This window comes from Phascolarctos cinereus, unplaced genomic scaffold (genome assembly GCF_003287225.1).
Source record: "Phascolarctos cinereus isolate Bilbo 61053 unplaced genomic scaffold, phaCin_HiC Scaffold_7;HRSCAF=346, whole genome shotgun sequence".
NCBI lineage: Eukaryota > Metazoa > Chordata > Mammalia > Diprotodontia > Phascolarctidae > Phascolarctos > Phascolarctos cinereus.
The window spans coordinates 181,489,146-181,516,566 of record NW_027556180.1 but is presented as its reverse complement, the minus strand read 5'-3'; the positions used below and the strand labels follow the sequence as shown (position 1 = coordinate 181,516,566).

The 27,421-nt window shown below is 38.4% G+C and overlaps 1 protein-coding gene across 33 annotated transcripts in view; it reads left to right on the top strand.

Annotated features, from left to right (window-relative positions):
• The window catches only part of MAP4K4 (mitogen-activated protein kinase kinase kinase kinase 4), a 267,340-nt gene that overhangs the window by 230,758 nt on the left and 9,161 nt on the right, over positions 1–27,421 (top strand). For 20 of the 33 annotated variants that reach the window (XM_078147396.1, XM_078147392.1, XM_078147401.1 and 17 more), the window contains 9 exons: positions 2,601–2,752; positions 3,262–3,359; positions 6,041–6,216; positions 6,704–6,824; positions 7,959–8,150; positions 10,532–10,649; positions 10,985–11,155; positions 19,123–19,266; positions 22,463–22,597. In XM_078147396.1, the coding sequence (XP_078003522.1) occupies positions 2,601–2,752; positions 3,262–3,359; positions 6,041–6,216; positions 6,704–6,824; positions 7,959–8,150; positions 10,532–10,649; positions 10,985–11,155; positions 19,123–19,266; positions 22,463–22,597 (1,307 nt within the window). The remainder of the gene's footprint in view (positions 1–2,600; positions 2,753–3,261; positions 3,360–6,040; positions 6,217–6,703; positions 6,825–7,958; positions 8,151–10,531; positions 10,650–10,984; positions 11,156–19,122; positions 19,267–22,462; positions 22,598–27,421) is intronic. The other 13 variants (XM_078147407.1, XM_078147403.1, XM_078147414.1 and 10 more) reach the window with 1 other exon arrangement.

Below are 27,421 nucleotides of genomic sequence, written 5' to 3'. Positions count from 1 at the left end.
GGTGGGAATGAGGAGGATGCACCATAGGCATAATTAAATACTAAGTGTATACGACATAATATAGAATAATTTCAAGAGGGAGAGTACTGATAACTGGGAGAGTCAGGAAAGGCCTTGTGTAGATAGTGGGCCCTCAGCTGTGCTGTGAAGGAAGCTAGGATACAATAAGATGGAAATGAGAAAGAACTACAGTCCATACATGGGGGAGTTACTTGTACAAATGATGGAGGCAAGATATGGCATATCATATATGAGAAAGAGATAGCAGGCTGCTTGGATATGTATAAAGGAGAACTATATGAAATGAGACTGGAAAGGTAGGTAGGAGCCAGATTGTGTATGGTAACCTTTAAATGCCAGGTTGAGGATTTTGTGTCTTATCGTAAAAGCGGGAGAGAGCCGTTAAGAGATTTTTGAGTAATAAAATGCAAGAAATTTGTCGATGATGATGATGATGATAACAGTTAGCATATAGTTAGCACTTTACAAATACAGTACAAACACTGCTGGTACAAATACATTACATAATATGAACACAGACTCCACAACACCATACAACTAAGGCGTCACACAGCTCGTAAGTGTCTGAGGCCCAGATTGGAACTCAGATCTTCCTGACTCTAGTTCTGCTGTGCCATCTAGCTGCCTCAGTCAATGCCTAGTTAACCCAGTCTTGGCAAACCTGGGGTGTAGCCATGTAAGGAAATTGTGATGCTGTCATCATGGGTCTCTCTAGGATTTTGAGCATAACCCATGAGGATTTGAATATCATCAATAGAGAGATTTTTGTTCTTAAAAATCACTTAGCATATTGATAGACCTTGGAGATCAATTTGGCCTCTCAGCCCTGTAGGGCCTTGGCAATAGAATCTGAATTTTTTTTGGTGAGGTTTTAAATAAAAGGCTCTAAACAAAGCCATTGTTTCAGTAGTAGGTTTTAAATTATATTAAATTGTGGGAGTGGCAGAAACAATCTATAGTCTTTCTGGTAATGGAAGGCCTTCCACAACCTGCATTAATCTATCTCTCTAGCCTAATTCCATACTCCTTCCTTTCATATACTTTGTGTTCTAGCTAGATATACTAGTGGCTGTTCTTGATATCATACTGCCCTCTCTTGCCTCAGCATCTTTGGGCATGATGTCCCCCTAGACCTGGGACCCACTCTGTCCTTCAGAAATCTTTTTCTCTTTTTAAGGCCCAGCTCACGTGTCACGTCCTTAAAGGAACATTCTGCTGTTCCCCACAATTAGACATGATCCTTCCCTCTCTGAATGTCTCATAAGTTCATTTCATCACTTCTATGTCCTTCTGACTTGTATTTATAATGATTTGACAGCTTTGTCTCCTTTCTCAATTATAAATTCTGTCATTAGGGCTTAATACTGTGCTTACACCTGTGAATATGCAAAGAATCAGTGATTTCTGCAAAGTGGGGAATACCCTCTCCCAGCTCTTATGTATCTTGTAAGATAAATCCTAGAAAGTTGTTTGAGGAACATAAAAGATTAAGTGACTTACTGAGGCCCACATAAGTTCTAAGTATGAAAGGCCAGATTTGAACCACTGATTCTCTCCTTTTACTGTATACAGAATAAAAGGGCTTAATGTTCATTGAATTCAGTTGAATGCGTAGCAAGTACAGATGTGTTAACAAGTTCCTTAGTTGAAGTCCTGTTGATAACTCTTTTATGAAAAGTTACAATTTGTCATCTCAGGTTAAGACCTTGTTCCTTGATTATAGGATGGGGATCGGTCAATACATTGATATATTGAACAGATCAGGGTGTTGTAACATTTGGTTCCACCAGTGGGGTTAAGCAAATTCCATGCCACAATAACAGTAAAGCATCCAAAGAAGAAAGTCAGATGAGGAATAGGTAATAATAGGAGGGAAGGAGAAGATAAATCAAGTGCATGTGATGAGGATCATGGGAGAGACCACAGAGGCCATTTAGTACAGCCTCTTCATTTTACAGGTGAGGAGCCTGAGACCCAGAGAGGTTAAGGGACTTGCGCTCCAAAGGTCGCACAAGTAGTAATCATCCATGGGAGGAATTAAGTCCATGGTAACATATCATAGTAAGGGATACAATCTGTATTTAAATTAAAACTCAAAACTCGTGATCTTTTTAAGAACTAGTAAGAACAAAAATCACACTGCCAGTTAAAGCAGAACAGTTATATATTAGTCCCATTACCAACCTGCTTTCCTTTGCGTCTTGTACCTGACTTCAAGAGAATAGTAGACACTACCATTGGTAGTTGCCACAGTTAGTATAGGGGTTATGGGCTATCAATTCCTGGTCTGAATTATGTTACAGAGAAGGTTTTTTTTCTTCTTAAACTACAGATATTGTATTATGTCATTTCCTCTCTTCCCTAGGGGATATAGAAAGTAGAAAAGAATTTGGTGTGCTTCCTTTCTATTAAGATATACTAACAGTGTTCTAGATAAGTGATTTAGATCAGTTCCTTACCAGCAGCTAAATGCATCGTTTGATTTATGTTTACAATTGGATTTCTGTAATTTGAGCTAATGAAATTGACTTTTTTCTGTCTCCCACCCTTTACCCCCCTATCTTTCTCTTTCCAAATAGCAATATCGAACCCAGATTACTGTGGGAGAGGGTAGAGAAGCTGGTGCCAAGGCCTGGCAGTGGTAGCTCCTCAGGTTCAAGTAATTCGGGCTCACAGCCAGGGTCCCATCCTGGCTCTCAGAGTGGATCTGGTGAACGCTTCAGAGTGAGATGTACGACTTCCTGTCTCTGCTTTTTCTATTTCTCTACTTTTCTTCTTCCTAAGAAAGACTTTCCCTTTGCATTTGGGTATTTTTTAAAAATCCTAGAGTATTATTTTACTAAAGATTTCTATAATTTCTATTTTTAGTTTTAATTCACTTGGGGAAAAAATGAGCAGTGAAACTCCCTGTGCTATTAAGACAGGCAAGGGATTACTTTTATCTCTGTCCTTTTTGAGGTTATTACTTACAGAACGTGAAAATGAAGGCAGTGTTCTGAAGGAAGAAGGCCTACGTAGAGTGATAGGTCAGGGGGATCCTCCTGGCCGAACATCAGTTTTTGTTGGACGATTAGGTAGGGATGAGAAGTGGGAGTGGGGAAGGTCCAGAGAGAAGCTAGATAAGGCTTACCTTAGGGATACTGTATCATACTTCGGGGGTGGGTGGGGTGGAGATGATATGTTTAAATAATCATCATATGTATCTTCCCTCCTCCCCATTTTTGGGATTTGGTCTGACAGCATCATCAAAATCAGAAGGTTCACCATCCCAGCGCCATGAAAATGCAACAAAAAAGCCTGAAGAGAAAAAAGAAGTCTTCAGACCTCACAAACCTGCTGTAAGAAAGCTGGATCCAAAATCCTTTTACCATTTACCCCCCTCCCTTTGGGAGGTTTTTTGTGGAAAGACTCAGGAAGCACAATTGCTAGTTTTTGTACTGCACCTGTAAGATGGGAGGTGAAGTCCTGAGAGTGAATCAAGCTGGGAATAAAGTGGTTGTAGCTTCACATTTAGTTGTGGTAACCCTTATAAGAGAGGTGCTATAAAGTCAGCAAGCATTTATTAAGCACTTACTGTGTACTAGGCATTATGCTAATTGGTGGGGATACGAAGAAAGGCAAAAATCATCCCTGTCCTATAAGGTCCCCACGATCTCAGGTGACGTGTGAGAGAGAGAGAGAGAGCCTGCCTTAAAGTCAGGAAGACTTAGCTTCCTGCTGTACCATGGATACATACTGTGTAATCCTAATTTTTCCATAGGTTTTTCAGATCACACCCCAAATATGTACTTTATTTATTGAATTTAAATGGAGTTTAAGTCAGTTAACTTCTTAGATCTCTAGGCAACTTGCTAAAGCCTTAAAGTGCAGAGGAAATGCCCTAGTATTTTCTCCACTAGAAATTCTTGATTCCAGTGAATCACAGGTCTGTTCTATTTCCCTATCTCAGCCTGATAAAGAAACAGTAAATAATTTATGCTTCTGTTATATATTTGCTTCTAACAGCTCTGTTTGCTTTCTTATATAAAATATAAACGTGTATTTTTTTTTTAAATCAAACCTCTAGCATCTTGTAAAGGAATCATCAGGAGTTGAGGCAAAATTAACCCTTTCATTTATAGGGAAGTTTGAAAAATTACACATCAGTTTTTTTAAACACTAGCATCTATTCATCCACCCCACATCTGGGGACCTGCAAGATTCTTTTTTATGCCAATAAGGATGGGGACCTTGTCTTTCCTAAAGTTGTGTCTCTTCCAGTGCCTACCTCTATGCTCTAAATATTGCAGGTGCCTTATAAATGTCTTATAATGTATTGAAAAATACTATATTCTTTTAAAAACATAGCTGTTACTCAAATTCCACTTTTGGCATATTGGGTTCTGGTTGTAACTGTCAAGCCTTTGCTACTATACAGCTCTCATTTAATCAATTAATGGTCAAGTGTGGCTGATTACACACTGTGGAAATCAGATTTCTGATTTCCGACTGATTTGATTTCTTTTCTTTCTTCTTTCTTTCATCATGCTTCCTCACACTGTGTCCTCCCCTTATGGCTCCACCATGGTGATGCCTCTGACTCAATTAAACAACAATTGTACTGAATGATTCAGGGAGAAGTGGTAAGCACTCTTTACAAAAGTTGAATGCCAAAGCAACCCCTTCCCTTGATTTTTAAACTTATTCCTTTTCTAGTCTTCGGTATCATGTCCTTTTTCATTTGTAATTTTTTTTTTGTTCTTTCCAGCTTTGAGTATGTGTTAGTTATTAGAGATTTCTTCCTAATTTTTTTCCATGTTTTTTCTAATCCTGCCCCCAAAATGTGCTTTATTTATGGAATTTAAATTGTAATTATTTAGTGCCATAAGATCATATTGGATTTCGGTATACAGTATGGTTTGGTTTCCCTTTTTCTGGTTCCTTTTGGCTGTAGTAACTAATTTTTGGTAAGTAGCAACAGTTATTGGATAAACTTATTGAATTCTTAAGCAAATTTGAGCTGTGTATTTTAGATTTATAAAAGTTATTTCATATAGATTTTACTGTAATGACAAGAAAACTTCTTATCTATCCTAGAAAAAAGACAGTGAGTTGGATTTGCAGGTCAATTGTGTAAGATGTTTTTTCTCTCCTACCTGAGAAATGGATGTTCTAAATTTTATTCTAGTAGCTAGAGACTTCATGTATTACTTCTTTCAGATTCTAGTTAGCTACCTGGCTTAGTTAATCTTATAGTTATCTTATTTGTTGAGTGGAAATGGTAAACCAGAATGAAAGCTGTATCGATGTGGCTTCAGTTAATAAGGAGGCATTTTTAATTAAGAGGCAAAGACAAAGCTTTGGTTGGTTGGTTATTCTTTGTGCTCAAGAAGACCAAAATGACATCACTACATTGGGTTTAAGGTACAGTGTGGTCGACTGTGGCTGATCAGATCTCGAGCTCGGAAGACTCCATCACAGGTCAGGCACAGATAGTCCACGTAGAGACACAGGCAGTTAGTGAGGGGACTTGAATATAAATCCTTGCTCAGGTACTAACTAGCTCTGTGACTCTGGACAAATCACTTAACCTATCTAAGCCTAAGATTCCTCGTCTCTAAAATGGGAGAAATATTACTTGTTCTACCTGCCTCATTAGATAGTGATGAGAAAAGTGATTTGTAAGCTTTAAAATTACATAAATGTAATTCATAAGCAAATTCTTGTCCAAATGCTATTATTGTACTAAGATATTATGTCTGATAAATGCCCTTAAAAAGAGTTCATCCCCATAAGGGAAAGATGATAGACAACCTAAGTAGATATTCTGTCTAAAAACCTGTAGTTTAAGACAGACTGTGTTGATGTTTTAAAAGTATGAAAAGCTTTTAACTTGACATAGGAGAAAATTACCAAAATAACTTTAGCCTGTAAGAAAAGTTGCCCCAAGGCTTCCTCCTTCTCTGTCTCTCTCTCCCTCCTTTTGTTTGTAATCCCTGGTCATCCTTATTTCTTCATCCTACCTGTCCCTTCCCATTAGGACTTGACTGCGTTGGCCAAGGAACTTCGAGCTGTAGAAGATGTTCGACCTCCTCACAAAGTAACAGACTATTCCTCATCCAGTGAAGAATCTGGGACAACAGACGAAGAAGATGATGATATGGAACAAGAAGGGGCAGATGAATCCACTTCTGGACCAGAGGACACCAGAGCAGTGTCAGTCTTGGGTATATTTTTGAAGAGAAAGAGAGTGGCTATGTGTGCATTCCTCTACTTTTTTTCAATATAAAAGAAGTTGCAAACTTGGCAGCTCCTTAAAATTATCAAAAGTCAGTTCTCTGTATGTATGAATTCCTAACTTATTTTTTTTTAATTACCAACTCTGCTAGATGGGGAAATGCCAGACTGATTTAATTAAATAACATTTTTAAACCTAAAAATTTGGTTAAAACCAAAACCAATTGCCGGATTGATTTAATGAAATAAAAATTTTTAATCTAAAATTTTGGTTAAAACCAAATTGCAATTTGATTACTAAGGGAAAAGCCATACATGCTTTTTTAGGGGGAGAGCAGAGGTGGGGGGACTTTTTGCTTCCATGTCCTAATGTGATGGCCTTGAAAAGAACTTGACAGTTTGAATGGAAATGGTGTCTCTCTGGCATATGGAAACCCGGTTTTTAACTGTTTATTTGGTTAAACAGATCATCTCTGAATCTGAGCAATGGTGAAACTGAGTCAGTAAAAACAATGATTGTTCATGATGATGTAGAAAGTGAACCTGCCATGACCCCATCGAAAGAGGGCACCTTAATTGTCCGCCAGGTACTGTCTTCTCCTCTGACTCGACAGATGCATAGTTTTTTCTGTTAGTCATTAACCCACTCGCTCATTCACTCATGCTGCTGTTTTCTACATTTTATCTGTTGTCCATGTTAATAAAGCACAGAGAGTAGGAGAGTGGTTTGGGGGCTCTAGATTACAGGTGTTTGGTGCATGCAGAGAAAACAGTAGCCTTCCACCTCACATTGCTGCCCTGTGCATGTCCGTCAGTGGTTCTCATCCGAGCACTTGTGCTGAGTCTCTCATAGTCTGTGTCCAGAAAGCAGAAAAGATACAGGTGTTAAGAGGGTGCGCAGAATAGGAAAACATCTCGTTTCTGTAGCAGAGTAACACACTGGTTCTGAGGAAGACACTCGGCTCTGAACATCTCTCAGGCTACAGGGGAGGACATGTCCCTGGGACAAGCTAGATAAAAACACTGAGAGAAGTGGGTAAACGAGTTATAGGGTGAGCCTCAGAGACAGGGACAGGTTGCAGATTTCAGGGGGTCATGAGGTCTCTCTTTTATGTTTCAAAATGTTAGTTCTCTTGTACTTGTTGAATATTTAAATAACTCCTTTTGTGTCTGTGTTATCGCAGACTTTCTCTGTTCGTGTTCCTTAGTTTTTATACCTGACTGTTAATGATCAATGACAAACTTATGCTTATTGCTTAAATAGCTAGAACAGGGCCCCCTCCCCCCCGCCAAAAAAAAAGAAGGTGGTTTGGATTTTTACTTGTGGGTGTGTTTCAAGGTACAGCAACCTAGTCAAGAGTGGGGAGAGAAAGAAACAAAGGAGAGTAATTTCTTCAGTTTCAGATTGGCAGATGCCTAAAAGACAATTGTTTTTGTAGCAAGGTGGCCTAATGGATATTAGATTAAAGTCAGGTTATGCTGGCCGGAGGAGGTATCTTGATTCCTGTTGACTCAACACACAACAGCTCTTACCCCGGGCATCTAGTAAAGGAATCATCAGGAATTGGAGCAAAATTAGCCCCCAATTAGCACTTTGATTTGTTGAGAAGTTTGAAAAATTACACAGCGCTTTAAAAAGATAAAAGGAGCTCAGAGTCATTAGGGTCATAGGCAACTGCAGCAGCACTTGAGCAAGACAAGTGTGCCTGTTTTTTCTACAGAGTACAGTTGACCAAAAGCGTGCCAGCCACCATGAGAGCAATGGCTTTGCCGGTCGCATTCACCTCTTGCCAGATCTCTTACAGCAAAGCCATTCCTCCTCCACTTCCTCCACCTCCTCCTCCCCATCCTCCAGCCAGCCGACACCCACCATGTCCCCACAGACACCCCAGGACAAGCTCACTCCTAATGAGGTATGTCTCCGCACCACAGCTGGCTGCTTTCATAGGGTTAGACCAAATACTGCCTGGTGGCTAGTTTGCAGAAGAAGTCTTGCCAAGTCCCCTCCTCCCCAACCCACCCCCACCCTCATCCCCTTGCCCATCCTGCTTTATTCTATCACCTTCCCCTTCTCCTCAACCTAAGTAACATGTTTCAGATCTGCATACAACCCCTTAACCCTAGCTCAGTTCCCCAACCCCCACCCCACCCCCTCAAAAAAACTTGCCAGTTCACTATTTTTACTTCTCTATAGCTAGTTTAGTTGCATGGCTTTCTTCGTATTCAGTTAAATAAAAATTTAAACTAAACTGGTTGCTGTGTACTCAGACCCAATTTGATATTTGGAATGCCTGGGGGCAGATGTGTTTTTGATCCTTTGAGGAATCTGCCCTCATCATTTAATAATCAATGAATAAACTTATGAAACTCAGTTAAGTAGACTTGCCTTACCTAGGTAGCTATAGGCTTTGTAGCAGGGGACCTTTCAAAGCAGGCTGCCTCTTTCTGAGGGTAGCCCTGTTATTAATGGGGTTTTATTCTTAGAATTCACAACCATGTAGAGTTTGAAAGATGCCAAAATCTAAGGCAGTTTGGCTTCCCAGGGGAGCATAGAGTAGTGGTCTTTGAGTGGTTTTCTTTCTTTTCTTTCTTTCTTCTTTTTTTTTCTGCTGTAATCTGGAGGTTCTGTTTACTCTGAGGGCTTGAGTGTAGTGCTCTGTCTGGGTGCTCATTGGAATGAATCTGCGGTCTCTTGAAGGGGGAAGAAGGTGATACGTGGCTAGAGCGCAGTTTCATTTTCTAAGTGAAAAGGGGGGGGAAAGCCCTTACAAAAAACATTTCCACAACCACCCAGTGCCTAAGCAGGTTTTGTTAGATTTCTTTGTGTGGACTGGGGGAGACAGGAGTGAAGTTGATTTCTAAAGATGAGATGTAAATATGTCAATTTGGCCAGCTTTGGAAAAACAAAAGCAGTTGAATATCCTATTTTCCTTTGCATGGAGCTACAGAGTTTGGAAAGTGAGCATAGATAGGAGCATAATCCTTAGCTACATCAGGAAAATAAGTAAGTGGCCATTTCCAGTGATAGATTAGAATAATCGATGGTAGAGTCAGATTTTCCACCTACCTGTATTGTGAGCACCCAATTAAAAGACTTTGGACAACTCCACATAAAGAGATCGTGGCAGTTTTAGGTAATCGGCATGCTAACAGTAGTAGAGTATGTAAGTAGATCCAGCGGGAGTATAGTAAACATAGGTGGTCTACGGACTGCAGCACAGTAGTGATGTAACACTCAAACACCCATCCTGTATTCGAAATGGTATAAGGCAATTTGAATAAACACTTTCCTTTGTTCTACAGTGGCACCTCACCTACACTCACATTCCTCCTTTATATACATATATATATATATTTTAAACTTTGTGCCTTTTTGCTCTAATGTGTGATATTATCACTATAACCCTTAACTCACTAAACTGGCAAGTTTATTTTATTTTTCTGTTTGTTCTGTTTTTAATTGTCATTCCATTTCCACTTAACAATTTGTTTCACTAGTCTTCTCTTTTTTTTATGTATTAAGTTATACTATTTAAACACCAATGATTTTTTTTTTATTAAAAAAAAATCACCCTGGTGGTCCTTATTTCACCATTTGCACTTTTCACATTAACAAGCCCTTATTTAATATACAGGTCTAATAGTTTTATTCATATGTCATAATATTGGATTAGCCTGCTGCAGCTTTCTGGCAAGAGGCTCAGTTTAAAATAAAAGAACATATATTAGAAAATGGGTATGATTGAATACTGAAATTTATTAAGTCCGTGGAGGAGCAGATACCATATCCTAGATGGATTTGGTTTTGTTTTGTTTTGGTTTTTTTGTGCACAAAACTGAATTTGTTATTTGGTGAATCAAGTTCAATTTCAGAGACACGAGTATTTTGACAGTTTTGATTAGAAATCTTTAACCCCCTACCTCACCCTCCCCCACACACCTAAGAGAAAGAAGTACATTCTGGTGGTTCTAGCTGGTAACAGTATCTTAGGTGAATTATTCCTATATCTTGGAAAAGAAGGATGATCCTTCAGATCATTCCTGGCAAAATATCCCATTTCTCCATCACTCCCTTTGAGATCTGCGCAAAATGGAGACTGTGGCAGTGAAAGGGTTGTGGAAGGAGTGCACGTAGTGTCGTCTCATTGGCCTGTTTTTTGGGAGATGCTGGAAGAAGGGGTAGGGGCTTGGTGCTTTTGAAACAGCGCAGTTCAGGAGTGGTTTGAAAAATGTTGATTGTTGTCATTCTTGTTGATTGTCATTTATATTAATAAAGTTGAAATTTACATTGCAGACTCAGTCCGCTAGTAACACACTCCAGAAACACAAATCTTCCTCCTCCTTTACACCTTTTATAGACCCCAGATTACTACAGATTTCTCCATCTAGTGGGACAACAGTGACTTCTGTGGGTAAGTAAAAGCGACAGCGAGAAAGCCACTGAAAAGTAGGGTTCTGGTGCCCTGAATTGGTTATCCTTGAACTTAGCTGAGTCCTGACGTGGGGATTGCAAACAAGGGGCAGCAGTTGGGATGCGAAGAATGTTCTCATCATGCTTGCATTATTTGATTTGCAGTGACCTGCATAGTTTTATTTCCTTTTTCCATTTGCATTCCTTACAAAATTAGACATTTCTTTCCTTAATGAAGTATCGGCCATTTACATATAAATGTCTTTCTTAAATTAAGGTAGAGCAATATCAAACTGTTTTTAGAGGTTAATTTTAAATATACTTACTCTCTTTCAGTGGGATTTTCTAGTGAAGCAATGAGATGTGAAGCAATAAGGCAGGATCCCACCCGGAAGGGATCAGTTGTCAATGTGAACCCTACAAATACTCGACCACAGAGTGATACCCCGGAGATTCGCAAATACAAGAAGAGGTTTAATTCTGAAATCTTATGTGCTGCCTTATGGGGTAGGTGGTCTTCTGTCCTCTTCCCTTCATTTCTGTACCTTCTTCTGTCTAGAGGAAGTGCCCTTGGATGGACTTTTTATTTATATAAGGGTTTGAATTCTGTAGCCATCCAGTCCTAATAAGGGTGAGATGTGGTTTACTTCCCCTGTGTCCCTCCCAGTTAAGTTCCAGTTCACTTCTGTAGGGGACACATCTGTTGGGTCTATGTAGACCTATTCTGATGTATGTCACCACATCTACAAACAGAGGTTATGTGGGTCTGATTGTTTATCTATGTTATTTTGTACTTCCTTTGGGAAGTATGGGTAATAGCTTTTCTCAGTGGTTTACATTATAAAAAACATTATGAATATTTATGTATTTTGCATTTTTCTGTATTCTGTATCTATTTTGATATATTTTACATATATATATATATATATATTATCAAAATTGATCTTCTCAGATCCCTTTGAGCTTGGTAGGACATGTATTATTATCCTGTTTTAACAGATAAAGCATCTGAAACTCAGAGTTTAAGTGACTTTTCCAGGGTTCAGAAAGCTAGTAAATGGCAGATTTGGGCTATAACCAAAGTTTTCTGACACTCAGGACATTGTTCTTGCTGCTACAAGATATAGAAATGCTGGGTTTTAAGTTTTAAAGTGGAGTATCTGAGTGCTCCACACACTCAGGCAACAGTTAGAGAAATGGGACTCACACTTGAGTGGCCTCAGATTTTGCAGATGAGTTTCATCTCTACGTAAGTATTAAAGTCTGGAAAAGAGATGAACTCTCCCAGGGAAAGAGTCTTAGGTAGGGAAGAGAAGAGAATTGGGACTTGATCTTTCAGGATTACCTTTAATTTGAGGAAGGAAAGGAGGAGTTTTTGAAAAAGAGTTTTAAGAATTATAATTGTTCAGTTAGGAGAAAGTTGAAGGCTGTGGGATTGATAAGCTTGATTGCTTCAGGGAAGTAAGCCAGTCATTCAGAAAGCATTTATTAAGTTTTTTTATTCTTGTTTAGTTGTTTGCAGTGGTGTCCAACTCTTCATGACCCCATCTGGGGTTTTCTTGGCAGAGATACTGGAGTGGTTTATTATTTCCTTCTCCAGCTCGTTTTACAGGTGGGGAAACTGAGGCAAACAGGGCTAAGTGACTTGCCCAGGTCGCACAGCTAGTACCTGTATGAGGCCAGATTTGAAGTGGGGAAGATAAGTCTTTCTGATTCCATAATAACACTTGTTATATGCTAAGCACTGTACGAGTATCTCATTCTATCCTGAAAACAACCCTAGAAGATGGGTGCTATTATTATTCCACTTAATGAACTTATTCTAATGAGGGAGACAACATAAGTAAACGTCAGTAAGGCCTGAGCTAGGACACTGGGTATGTAAACAGCAGAATAAGATGTGTCATAAAGTTAGAACCCACAAGATTTAGTAGCTTGCATTTGATAAATGGGGTGAATGACAGGAATCAAGGATTTCTCAGATTATGAAGTCTGTAGAATTTGGGCTGAAGAGGGGCCATTGGAATAGCCTTTTTGAGGCCCTGGTGATCTTTGAGAGCATGGTTTCAGTAGAGCAGACTGGGATAAAGATCATATTGCACTGGGTTAACAAGTGAAGAGATGGAAACAGCATAATATTTACCAAAATTCTCTCTCTATCACCCCACTTTTCCTCACCGTGTCAGTGAAAGAGAGGAAACTTATAGGATGGTAACTAGAGAAAGGATTGGGAGTCATGAAGAGCTTTTAATCCCCCCACCCCCAAACATGTTTAAAATCATGGAAGGAAACTCCCAGAGAGGGAGAGGTCTATGGGGTTAGAAAGGGATGGACAATCTTAAAACAGGAGAGAAGACTTTTCTTTTGAGACCAGGGGAAGGATGACAGACTAGGTACAGTATTTGTCATGTAGAGATTTAAAAAAAAAAAAAAAGATGAAGCTGAGGAAATTCATTTCAGTATTGCTAGTAAAATATGAGACAAGGGCCCCCTCGTGGGGAGGGAGCAACAGCCACCAGCATGAGAAGGTCTGGGTTTTAAGAGCACTTTTATATGATAATAATAGCTAATAACAGTTAGCATTGATATGGTACTTTAAGCACTTACAGTGGGCAGATAAATAACACAGTGGATAGAGCACCTGGCCTGGAGTTGGGAAGATCTGGGTTCAAATCCAACCTCAGACACTTACTAGCTATGTCACCCTGGGAAGTCACTTGACCCTGCCTGCCTCAGTTTCCTCATCTGTAAAATGAGTTGGAAAAGGAAATGGCTAACCACTCTAGTATACCTTTGCCAAGAGAATCCCAAATTGGACATGACTGAAAATGACTTAACAACAAGCCGTTGCAGAGCTCTCTACGAATACGGTCTCATTTTACCTTCACAACAACCCTGGCAGGTGGGTGCTAGTATGTTCCCCATTTTACAGGTGGGGAAACTGAGACAGAGTAGGTGACTTGCCCAGAGTCACACAGCTAGTTCGACTGAGGCTAAATTTGAGCTCAAGTCTTCTTGACTTTTTAATCCATCTGTCTACTATATCACCTTGCCTCTAACATGACTTCATCCATGTGGATAATCTTCTTTTATGAAGATCACAACCTCTCCGTGTTTTAGCACAGTTTCATCTGCTGAGGCTGACAAAAATAGTTAATCACAGGAAGGCCTCAGAGCCTCTCTGAAATTAATTAGGCTGGTCCTTGGATGACAGATACTAAGTCCCATTGCCCAAGCCTATCCTAGAAGCCTGTCCAGTTTGGCTGGACCTACCAGAGATTGGATTCTCCTGCCACAGTCTTCGAGATTGTAGTGTTACTTCCTTATGCAATGAGGCACTGGGGATAAGGCGGCTTTAGTTATTATTAAGGGGCATGGGAGGTAGCACTATCTGTGAAGTCAGTGACAAGTCATTTCACTTAACCAGGCCCCAGTTTTCTCATCTATAAAATAACTCCAAAATGAAGGAATTGAGCTAGATATAGCCGCCAACAACCCTTTTAACTCTGTGATCCTATAGAGGATAAATCTAGTACACAAATGAATTTAATTTGTAGTGATTTTTGGCACATCTTTCTCCTTGTGGTTATTAAGTCATTTCAGTCATGTCTGTCTCTTCATGATCCTGTTTGGGGTTTTCTTGGCAAAGATACTGGAGTGGTTTGCCATTTCCTTCTCCAGCTCATTCTGCAGATGAGGAAACTGAGGCAAATGGGGTTAAGTGACTTGCTGAGGGTCATACAGGTATGCCAGACTTGAACTCAGAAAGATGAGTCTTCCTGACTCTAGGCCTGCTGCTCTATCCACTGTGCCACCTAGCTGCATACATCTTTTTCTTGCTACTAATTATGTATATGAGGGCTAAACATTTCAAAGAATTATAAAATTTTAAGAAAGGCAAAATATTAATTGGTAGCCAGATACATGAAGATGATTCCAAGTGTCTGCTGCTTTACGTTGTAGTATTAATCTTCAGTCTAGCAGGTTCAGTTTAAAACTGCTGACTAGTTCAGGAAGAAAGGAATTATTAAGTGCCTACTACATTGTAAAATACTTAGTACAGTATGCAATTACTATATTATATTATTCTCAGTAACCCCTAGGAGGCAGTTGCTATTTTGATCCTCATTTTACAGCCGAGGAAACTGAGGCAGACAAAGGTTAAGTGAATTGCCCAAGGTCACAAAGGTAGTAAGTGAGGCTGGTTTTGAATGTAGGTCTTCCTGACTACAGGCCCATCACTCTATCCACTATGTCACCCAACTTTCTTCTTGTAAAGACCTGTTTTTCCTCTGTCTTACATAGTATCTTTCTCTTTTGTTTTGTACTTGAAGCACTTTGCTCAGTTAATTTACTGGGGGGTGTTTTGTTTTTTTAATTCTTAAACAGGGCAAAGGTTTTTGAAGAGTTATTCTGGGATACCCTCTTTCATTGTCCCATAATCCTCCTGAGAATCTTGAATAAGGTTACTTGCAGCTTTTTACTCAGTGCTAGAAAGTTTTAGTGAATTTTTGAAGCTCCCACCATTATAAAATTTAATTAAATTTAAGTTCTTAAAGATCACAACACTTTGTGTCTAGAAGTTTATTGGGGAAGGGGCGATGCCAAGTTTATTTTTAGTAGAAACCTGGTTTCCAAGGTTTTCGTTTTCTAATAACTCCATTTTATTTTTGTGTGTTTTCCTCCAAATATTGCACTCTTTGCTTTACAGAATTATGCACTTTTTAGAAACTAATTATGAAGGTAACATGGAACTTAGTACAAGAACACTTCCATTTGTTTGAAGTTATTTTTTTTTACAGTTTTTTCTTTAAAAATCTTGTTTCTTTTTGTTCTCAAAAACTTGCGCAGAATACAGCAATTTCCATCAAATGAGGTTCTTATAGCTGTACAGACTTGGGATATTATTAAAATACACAAGATATATACAAAGAAGAATCACTGAAGTTCAGTGGCTTTTGGGGTATAGAATATTTGGGATATCTTAAGAGGTAAAATATTAACCAATTATTAATTTTACCATAGCTAAGGAATGTCTCTTACCCATAATTTCTATAGATTAATGATACTTGGTATGCTCATAAAGTCTTGTCTGTAATTTCTCTAGAAGCATTCCAAAATAGTAGGCCCAGGATCTCTTAGATCTAGCACACTGATTCTACATTATTGTATAATGGGAATCTTTTAAAATTTTTTAATTAATTAATTTTTAGTTTTCAACATTCACTTCCATAAGTTTTTGAGTTTTTAATTTTCTCCCCCTCCCCGAGACAGCATGCAGTCTGACTCTATATAATACATTCATTTTAGACATATTTTCACATTGCTCATGTTGTAAAGAAATATAGGAACCACGAGAAAGAAGAAACAAAACAACAGAATAAAAGAGATCAAATAGTGTGCTTCAGTCTGCATTCAGACTTCATAGTTCTTTGTCTGGATGTGGACAGCATTTTCAAAACCATCATGAGTCTTTTGGAGTTGTCTTAGATGCTTGCATTGCTGAGAAGAGCCAAGTCTGTGAAAGTTAGTCATTGCACAGTGATGCTGTTACTGTGTACAATGTTCTCCTGGTTCTGCTCACTTCACTCAGCATCAGTTCATGTAAGTCTTTCCAGGTTTTTCTGAAGTCTGCCTGCTCATCATTTCTTACAGCACAATAGTATTCCATTACATTCATATACCACAACTTGTTCAGCCATTCCCCAGTTGTTGGGCATCCCTTCAATTCTTGGCCACCACAAAAAGAGCTGCTATAAATATTTTTGTATATGTGGGTTCTTTTTCCATTTGTATGATCTTTTTGGATACAGCCCGAGAAATGTTATTGCGGGGTCAAAGGGTATGCACAGTTTTATAGCCCTTTGGTCATAATTCCAAATTGCTCTCCAGAATGATTGGATCAGTTCCCAACTCCACCAACAATGCATTAGTGGTCTAATTTTCCCACATCTTCTCCAACATTTATCATTTTCTTATTTTGTCATGTTAGCCAATCTGATAGGTGTGATCTGGTAGCCCAGAGTTGTTTTGATTTGCATTTCTCTAATCAATAGTGATTTAGAGCATTTTTTCACATCACTATAGTTAGCTTTAATTTGTTCATCTGAAAAGTGTCTATTCCTATCCTTTGGCCGTTTATCAATTGGGGAATGTATAAAGGGAAAATTAATACTAATCTGAAATTTAGTTATTTTGGGGAGCCAATAGAGCCATTCTGACTCGTGATCTAGTGTTCTTTTTAGAGTTAGTGTCAATTAACATTTATTAAAGCCAGGTGTGTGTGCTAGGAACTGTGGGAAGTGGTAGGAATACAAAGAAAGGCAAAAGATAGTCCCTGCTCTCAAGGCGGCCACAATCTAATGAGATAGGACAACATAAAAATAAGCTAAAATGCAAGTGGGGTGAGGGGACTTGGAGGATGGGTGTGGGTTATAATAAAGTCCTGCAGGTGGGAAATGATCTGGGGAGGTATGAATTACAGAGTTGAATTCATCTTGCAGAATAATGAGTTTCTGTAGCTCATGAAATCCAGGAGATCAGCTAGATTTGGAAATGATCAAGTGAATTCTCTCTTGGTGTTCTTAAATGGTGGAGGATGTGGAAGGAGTTCTGTAATGTCCAGCCTCTAGAGAGAGGAGCCCCAGGGGCAAAGGGTGCTGAGAAAGTGTGAGTTTTCAGAGTTGAATTTACCTCAGCTGGGTGGGAATTTTCAAGTCATTTTATTTTATTTTTTGAATGAAAGTACATGGGAGAACAGTTCAGGAAACAAATGCTTCCTTATCTTCCCCCCCACCCCACAGCACATGCGCGCGCACACACGCACACACACACACACACACCCCGCCATATGTAATCTCTGCGTGCCTTCAGCAAATGTTTCACTGGGCGTATATCATGTGCTAGGTGTAGGTGCAATGAGAGATTCTGAACACTATAATTCTTGACTTTCACTTAAAGAGTTTCCAGACTACTTCATCAAAGAACACATACACACATAAAAACTTTGAAAAGAAAAGAAAGCATAAATACAAAATGTGTAGCACAGATTATTAAGTATCTTTTAAATTATAAAATAACTCTGGATAGAGGGTTGTATTCACACAGGGTAATACAGTGGAGGAAAATAATAATAATAATAACAACAACAACAAGAAATAGCTAACATTGTACTATGTGCCAGGCAGGCCACTAAATACTGTATAATTATTATCTAATTTCATCCTCACAACCCAGGGAGTTAGGAGCTATTATTATCCCCACTTTATAGTTGAGGAAACTGAGACAGTCAGAAGTTAAATGACTTTCCCATGAACACATAGCTAGTGAGTGTCCAAGGCCATGTTTGAACTCAGGTCTTCCTGACTCCAGGCCCAGTGCTGTATCCTCTGTACCACTTTGCTGCACATAAAAAAGTAGGTTGGGGCACATTTTGTTGTTGTTGAGTCATTTTTCAGTTGTAAACTTTTTATGACCCATTTTGAAGTTCTCTTGGCAAAAATGCTAGAGTGGTATGCCATTTCCTTCTCCAGCTCATTTTACAGATGAGGAAACTAAGGTAAACAGGGTTAATTGACTTGCCCAGGGTCAGACAATTACTAAGTGTCTGAGGCCAGGTTTGAACACAGGAAGAGGAGTCTTTTTTACTCAGGGTCTGGCACTGTTAATCTACTGTACCACCTAGGTAGCTGCCTCACATTAAAGGGCCTTGAATGCCAAGCTAGTACATTGCTATAAGCAGTGGAAGCAACAGAAATAGAAAGGAAAGACGTGTGAGAGATTTCAAAGGAATAATCAGATTTGTCACTGCTGACATGCAGATTATCCTAAAGTATTTGATTTTGTCAGAACTATTAAAAAAAAAAGAAAAGAAAAAAATAATTGAAGGTTGATGGTGAAAGGAGGAAGTAAAATAGGGCATTGTTTAAAGGGAGCAGAGGTAAGAAGTGGAAGATTTTTTTGTTTATTTGTTTTAAGGTTTGAGAAACCTATACAAATGTGTAGGTTTAGGAGAAGAACCAGTGGAGAGGAAGAGATGGCAGGTACAACAGAGAACAGGTAAAATTGAGATCCAAGATGAGGCAAGAGGTTATTAGAATTTCTATCTTTCATAAGAAAGTTTACCAACACTTTCTTGTCCCTAACTTCTTTGTGGCGTTGATATTTTTAAAAACCTGGATCAGTTGATGTAGGCATCTTTTGTAGCCAGAATAATTGATTTCCAAATGAGTAAGCTTTTCTTATCCATGCTCTTGACATTCACACTCCTTTTCTCCCAAAAAACAAAACAGGAAAACCTGAAGGGTTTGTAATGAAGACAGTCATTCTAGGGATATGTAAGTAGATAAAGATTTTCTGTAGCGGGGACTTGTCCTAGTGAAATGAATATCTATTATGTGGTGCTAGAAGATTTTGCTTGACCAGCTCCAGACAGCATGCTATGCTAAGTACAGCTTTTTGTTTCCTTTAAACAGGAGTGAATTTGTTAGTGGGTACAGAAAGTGGCCTGATGTTGCTGGACAGAAGTGGCCAAGGAAAGGTGTATCCTCTTATTAACCGAAGGCGGTTCCAGCAGATGGATGTCCTTGAAGGGCTGAATGTCTTGGTGACAATATCTGGTAAAGTATCTCCTCTATCATTCATTTATCATGGTTCTTTCTGTGGCAAAAATGCATGAAGTTTTTAAATGCTGCAAAAAATATATATCTTGCCTTGTTTTATAAGAAACATTTGTGTGTATCTCTGTGTGTAAAAATATGAGAAAATCCACACCAGTTGAAAAAATGATATATTAAAATTAATGTTTTATTTTGTTCCATATCTACAAAATCTGGGTCATAGGAGTTTTGTCTTCCAATTTGCACACACAAAAAGGTAACGTTTCATTTTTCTGGGACTTTACTTTGAGGAGGGAAATCTATTAGGTTCTCACTTTGAGGTAAAGTACTCTTCAGATATAGTTATTACAGATTTGGCTTTCTGCTTTCCCAGCACACAGTTAAGATTTTTATTGTTGCTGCTTTGTTTTAAAGTAGATAACAGAGGGAGTATAAACGGTCTCATTTCAGTTAGAGGCTGGCACAATTATACCAGCAAGTAGCAGCTGACATCCCTGCAGCAAGAAAGAAGAAACTATAAAAAGCCTCTGTGGTAACTCTAAAAATGTAGTCTGGATCTATTTAGAAAAATAGAATGTCGGAGTTAGAAAGCTCTGTAGAGTCCGTCTGTCATAGGGAGTAACAGCCCTACGCACCCAGGGCAGCCCCTGGTGACATCATTGTATTTTGACACAGTAAAATAATTGATCATATTTGTGGCAGTAAGTTATCGAGACAAGGTTGTTTTGTTCAGCATATTCAACTTGCAGGGGTATGGAAATAGAAATAGTTGTAAAATTTTTATCTTCAAAAATAGTTAACATTTGTAAGTTTCCTGAAAAATCCACTAGCCTCATTCCTAATATGTCATATTAAATATATCTGTAACACAGCTATAGTTCAGCGTGGTGGGGGAAAGTACTCTAGTACTTTTATTTGTTTATATTTATAAATTTCTAATGTGGTTTTAACCTAGTCACTGTGACTACTTGAAGAGTAGTCTTTAGAACCAATTTTTTTTATATGATGAAAATCCCAACTAAAGCTATCAGCGTGTACTAGATTATTTAAAGATAGATCGAACCTAAAGCATTTACGGTGTTTATATTTTGTACATTTTAAACAAATAAATTATTAACATTATAACTGCCTAAACATTTCATTAGGTTTTATGCACCTAAAAATTCTGCTTTTCAATGAAAAAACAATCAGCTTTGTCTCATAAAATCCCAAATTAGGTGAAAGTATAGCATAAGTCTATCACTCCACCAGAATATTCTTGTATTTCAGTAGTTAAGCTTTTCTTAAGAAGTTACCATTAAAAAACATTTACAGCACTTTAAAAATTGTTCCTAGTGTCAAGAGCATCAGATCTTTGGACTCTTGATAGGATAACAAGTGTTTTGGGTCCCTTAAAAATCTTGCAACTGTTTTAAAAACTTTTATTTAGTTTCTCTTAAGAAATTACCATGATACTTATTGATTATGCTTTTAAGTTTGACCTAGATTCCATTCCCCTTATGCCAAAAAATGTATAAGATTTGAGATCCTAATAAATCTAACCAGTTAATCCATTGCTGTGTTTATAAATTGAAATTCACACAAAGGACTACAAGGTAATTGTAGTTCATAGGCATTTAGCTAAGAGGTACCTCTTCAGTTAGAAGGCAGACTTACACATTTGGCATAGAAAAAAATTGGTTTTGACAGGGTTTGAAAGGGCCCTTGGTGCTGTTTTCTAAAGTTTTCTAGAAACAATCACTTGTCCAAGAAATAAAAATCTCTCTTGAGAAACATATAATGACGTCTTTTTGTTAGGGAAAAAAATGAGTACTTTTAAGGCCCATTGGACCTTTTTTTTTCTAATTTAAAGGATAATTTTTTTTTAAGAATATGACATTGTAAGTTTTTTTCAGATATATAAAATCTGCTGTCCTACCTTAATATACAGTTTCTCCCAATAATTAAATTCTGAAATAAACTTAATACAAGAATGGAAACTACTGTTTAAATCACTTGATCATTCTGTTGAGTCTATGTGGTTAGCCACTTTAAATAAAAGAAAGCAATTATGTATTCATATTCTGTTTTTTGTAAAAGTCTAATCACTCCTCCTAGAACACAAGACAAGTCTCTTGACTTATTTTTTGTCTTTCTTCTAGGATGCTTAGAACAATGTATGCCCCGGTATATATTTGTTAATTGTGAAGTGGATGAATAAACTAAAGTTTGAAAAATGAGAGAACTAAAAAGAGATTCAGTCTTTGACTTACAAAGCGGTTGTTAGCATTTATCCTATGCTTCCAAAGCTTAATCCGATATGGCAGCATTGTATGCTGTATTGTGGGCAGGTTTTTTTAATTGTGGTTAGGTGTGAATCCAAGGTCTCCTTCCTTTTGAGGAAATACAGGAAGAGGATGCATCCCTTTAGCTTCTCTTCTGATAGAATAATCCATTTCCAAGTTATTTAAAAATAAACACAGCCATATTGTTAAATTTTGATCTTCTGTGAAGACACAGCTTGTGTTCTTTCTGTAGAATCTGTGGACATGTGGTCATATGCATGTCGCATTTGAATAAGGCAAAAATTAACAACATGCTTTTTAAAAAGAGCTAAAAATCTACTTAGCTAACTTTCTAGATGAGCAATTTGAGCCTGAGACAGGTGAGGAGACATGCCCCAAATCACGTATCTAACAGTTATTAGCATTTTATTTTGTTGAACTGTTTATGGTTTATTGGTCCCCCATATCTGTGAATAGCTAGTGAGTATTTTCTGTTTTAAAATACTGCTTGAAAATTTCTCCACAAACACCATGTTGTACCTACTGATTTTTGGAGGGTATTCTAAGTTCAGTCTGAACTTTGGGTTGAAATAAGAACACGTGCATTTGTTTTCCACCGCCGAGGAAACCTTATTGACTGTTTTAAGATTCATTTAGGGGAAAAAACACTAACAAGCGTTGCTCAGCACTGAAGCACTTTGTTAGGTGATTTTCCTATACTGTGGAGACAGCTATCACAAAGTATTAGTATTTTTCTCAAGGGTTAATATAGTACCCTTCTCAAGGACTTGTGATGAGAAGTTGCCTGAGTGCCTCAGCAGTAAAACAGTGTGAATATTTGATCTTCATTCTAAGGCTTCTCCTTTTAATTTACCGATTATTGACGGAATTTGATGATGACTGATTTTTTTTTATTTGAATTTTTTTGCTAGGTAAGAAGAATAAATTACGTGTCTACTACTTGTCTTGGCTAAGGAATAAAATACTTCATAATGATCCAGAAGTAGAGAAGAAACAGGGATGGACAACTGTAGGTGATTTAGAAGGATGTGTGCATTATAAAGTTGGTAAGTTCTGGGAGGTATTCTTTTCTCCCTTTCCATATTTTCTACAGTTTTCACTAATGCCATTTGATACTAGTTTCTTCCATACTGCTGCATTTTCCCAGAAAATGTATGTTCGTGGTAGAGTCATTCAGTCTGCATTTGGGGGCATGTAGCATGAGCTCAGGTTTGAAGTGTCAGAGATGTTCTAGTTTGTTGGGGCCAGATTGAAAAATGTTTAATTGTTAATGATTCTAATCCATATCCACAGTGCTCTTGGTTCTTTCTCTCGGATCCAGTCTTTCTTTTCTATTTCCCAGACACCAATTTTAACACTTCATATCAGGATTTTTTGTTTGTTTGTGGGGGGGGGGTTTGTTTTTGTTTGTGGTGAGGCAGTTGGGGTTAAGTGACTTGCCCAAGGTCACACAGCTAGTAAGTGTCATGTGTCTAAGGCCAGATTTAAAGTCAGGTCCTCCTGACTCCAAGGCTGGAGCTCTATCCACTGCACCACCTAGCTGCCCTTCATATCAGGACTTTCAGAACAGCCTTCAGTCTCTTGGCTTCTCTGACTAACTTTCTTTCAAATGTCCATTGCCTTCTTAGCAATCTATATCTTTCTCTTCTTCTTCTTTTTTTTTTTTAAAGTGAGGCATTTGGGGTTAAGTGACTTGCCCAGAGTCACACAGCTAGAAAGTATCTGAGGCCGGATTTGTATCTTTCTCCTCTTTCAAGCTTTCATTTAAAATAGCTTCTTCTTGGAAGTTTTCCATAATTTAACCTAACTCTATTTAGGAAAAAATAAATCACACATATACTCTCATATGCACATGCATATTTGTCTACGTGATTTTTTTTTTTTTAAACTAGACCAGGGATGGGGAACCTTCGCCTCAGGGCCACATGTGGCCTGGAGACCGCAGGTTTCTCACCTCTGACCTAAATCCATTCAGGAACTCTCTCCTACCAGTTTAGGCTAGCAACTGCCCAGTAAAGTCTTAGAGAGTTTACTTGGGGCTCTGAGAATCTTAAGTGACCTGCCCAGTGCCCCACAGCCACATACTTCAGAGGAAGAACTTAAACCCAAGGCTTATGGTTTGAAGGCCTGCTTTCTGTCCAGTATGAAACATCTCACATTTTGTAGTAGTAGTAATAGTCATTGTAGAAGAATAGAGGGAGAAGGGAAAGAAAAAAGGAGGAGAAGAAACTGTTTAAAGCTCTTATGAACTTCTTTAATCCTGTGGGGTATTATCCCCATTTTGCAGATGAGGAAACTGAGGCTGAAAAGAATTAATTGAGTTATCCAAGGTCGTATAGCCAATTAATGGCACAGCTGGGCCTAAAACCTGTGCCTCCTGGCTCTTAGCGCATTGTGTTTTGCCTGTACAACATAGCTGCCCCAATCTTAACTCCCCTTGTGTTTATATAGTCTAATGTTTAGACCACAAAAAAGCAGGCACACTTATTTTAGTTAACTATCTCATCGTGCCTAGTATGTTGTTTTTCAGTCATGTCCAATTCTTCATGACCCCATTTGGGGTTTTCTGGGCAAAGATACTGGGGTAGTTTGCCATTTCCTTCTCCAGTTCATTTACAGAAGAGTAAACTTAGGCAAATAGGGTTAAGTGACTTGCTCAGGGTCACACAATAAGTGTCTGGGGTCAGATTTGAACTCCTCCTGACTTGAAGCCCAGCACTCTGTGTACTATGGCACTACCTCACTGCCCCACTACGGTGCTAGCCTAGTGTTTTTATTTGGACTAGATCTACGAATTCATTGGTATAGGGAGCCCTCATCAAGGAAACTCCCTTCACCAGTATAGGTCAGTACCTGCTCTGCAAACTTAAGATACTTAGAAAGTGTCTAGGGCACTGAGAAATTAAATAATTTGTCCAAAATTCTGCAGCTAGTATGTATAGACTCAGTACTTAAACACAGTCTAACTCACTCCAAAGACAGCTTTCTTTATGCTTTATCGTGTCTGCTTATTTCTGTTCCTATAGTAGATATTTAATGTTTATTAAATCATGTTTTTATGACTTTTCTTCTATATGTCCCTTTTGTGTCCCTGAATTATCCCTTTGCCCTCCAGGACTATATGCTTTAATTTGTTGTCATTCACTGATATTTCCTTCATTGGTCAGCAGTGATTTTAAAGCTGATTTCAGAAATGTCCAGGATTGATCTTTCAAGCAGAAGTCAATTATATTGTACCTCTGCCTTAATATAAATGAGAATGCTCACAGCTGCTAAGATGTGCATCAGTGATTTACCCTGTAGAGGGAGCTAGAAGCCCAAGGTTTAGAAGGCACAGGACTTCTGCCTTGTTCTGTGTCATCTTGGAGTATTTTCTTGCAGTGTGTGTGTTTGTGACTTTCTTTCTGGCTCTGTCCTCTTCCCTCTTAAAAGAAATGTTTAAATGATGCCAATAGGCATAGTTTTATAAGGTGAACACTCGGGTTACAACCCATCTCCCCTGTGCAGGGAAGAATCTAGGAGCAATGATGAGCTGGTTAATAAGGGTCTTGGGGAAAAACCAAGAAGATGTCAAATTTAGCCAAGTAGTGATTAAAAATGGAATCTGTCCAAGAGTAGCAGCTGCCGTAATGAAGTTACCTGTTAAGAGTCCATAAGAGATTGTTTAAAGGAGACCGTCCAAAAAGAGCTCTTTACCACTTGTAAGTGTAATTGACTCACTTTTCTACTTTCCTACTGCAGAATTTGATTTAATAGCTAATTAGTATTGTTAAGGATGCCTCAGATCAGCATAGGGCAGGGATAGTTTTATTTTCGACTTTGTATCTTCATCACTTAGCACAATATTTTGCTGCGTTGTTTTAAAGAGCCAAGATATTAAAATTTCAAGCTGGTGACAATTTGGGGACTTTTTTGGGATCTTCCTTGATTATTGTCACCATTTGAGAGTGTTGTAGTGTAATGATGGTAATACTAGTACTAGTACATCTTTTAGTATTAGCAGATGAAGATGGTGGAGAGGTCCAAAAGAGATAATAAATGCTCTACAAACTTTAACACATCATCGTCTTCTCCCCCTTCTCTTCCTCCTTGCCCTCTCTCCCTGTTCTCCCTCCATGCCCTCCCTTCCTCCCTCCTTCCATCTCTCCTTCCTTCTTCCTTCCATCCCTCCATCTTCTTCCTTTACTATTACTACTAGATGCTGTTGCTATATGCTGTATCATGCCTGCTTATTTCTCTTCCTATACTACATACTTAATAAATGTTTCTTAAATTGTGCTTTTGTGACTTTTTCCATATGTCCCTGAATCAGTCCCCTCCTCTCAAGGGCTTTAATTTGTTGCATGCTTTAATTTGTTATTCATTGATAGTTGAGTTGTTGGTCAATGATATTTGTAAAGCTGCTTCCAAAATTTTCTAAAGTTGCTCTTTCAAAGCAAAAATCAGTTATGTTGCACCTCTTAACACAGAGTGCTCACAGCTAGCTGCTGATGTGCATCAGTGATTTATCCTGTAGAGGGAGCTGAGTGACAAGGTTCAGAACGCACAGCTCTTCCATGGTGGTACTACAACTAGGACTATGATGACTGCTGCTACAATAATAATAATTTTGTGATTGTTTTCCAACTCTTCGTGATCCTATTTGGGATTTTCTTGGTAAATATTTTGGAATGGTTTGCCATTTCCTTCTTGAGATCATTTTGCAGGTGAGGAAACTGAGGCAAATAGTGTTAAGTGAGTTGCCCAGGGTCTGAGGCTAGATTTGAATTCAGATCCTCTTGACTCCAGGGCTGGTACTCTATCTGCTGTGTGGATTAACTGACCTACAGTAGTAACAATAGTGCTTTAAGGTTTGCAGAATGCACTTATAACAATATTTTATTATTTCATTTGAGCCTCAGAGTGCTTTACATACATTGTATCATTTGAACCCCAAAGCCATAAACCAAAATATCTTACCTGATCCTCACAGGAACCCTGTGAGATAGGTAGTACAGGTATTATTTTCTCCATATTACAGATGAGAAAACTAAATCTCGGGAAGAATGAGTGACTTACCTGTGGTCACAAAACTGGTGTCGGGTCTCAGGTTGCTCCTAGTTCCAAGTCTAGTTGATTTTTTTTGCTAATTAGCTAGTATTAGAAAAAATCAGCCAGACGGTTTAAATTCAGTATCATTTCAGAGAAAGCCAGGTTTCAGGATGGCCAGTAGTCAAGTCATTCTGCAAGGGTCTGAATCTCTTTAGAATCTCTGATTTGCTGCTTTCACTAGGGTCCTCTGGCCTGTGGAAGTGAAGAAAAGTAACATTATTCCAGAAAGAGTGAGAAGGGGGGGGAGGAAATGAGTGAACATGTAGTTAATAAAGCATTAATAGAACCTTGGAAGAAGGAGGAGGACAAAGTAGCAACTGAAGCTATAAATATAGAAGGGGAATTAACAGACCTCACTTTGGGGCTTTTCAAATCACGTAGCTGGGTTGCTTGAAAGACTTCATATTCCTTATCAGTAATTTTATCAGCGTAAACTGATGTGAGGGGAAAAAGTGTATCCCTAAATGGCAGTTCCCAGGCAATTAGAAAAGTATATGAATAACTTGAAAGTCTCCTTAAATAATTCATAAATGTCATGCTAATATATTTATAGAATTAATACAATATTTAGAAAAAACAGCCAGCTAGGTAGTCCAGTGAATAGAGCACTGGGCCTGGAGTCAGGAAGATCTGAGTTCAAATCCAACCTCAGACACTTACTAGCTGGGTGACTTTGAGCAAGTCACTTAATCCTCTTTTCCTCCTTTTCTTTATCTGTACAGTCAGCTGGAGAAGGAAATGGCAAACCACTGCAGTGTCTTTGCCCAGAAAACCCCAAA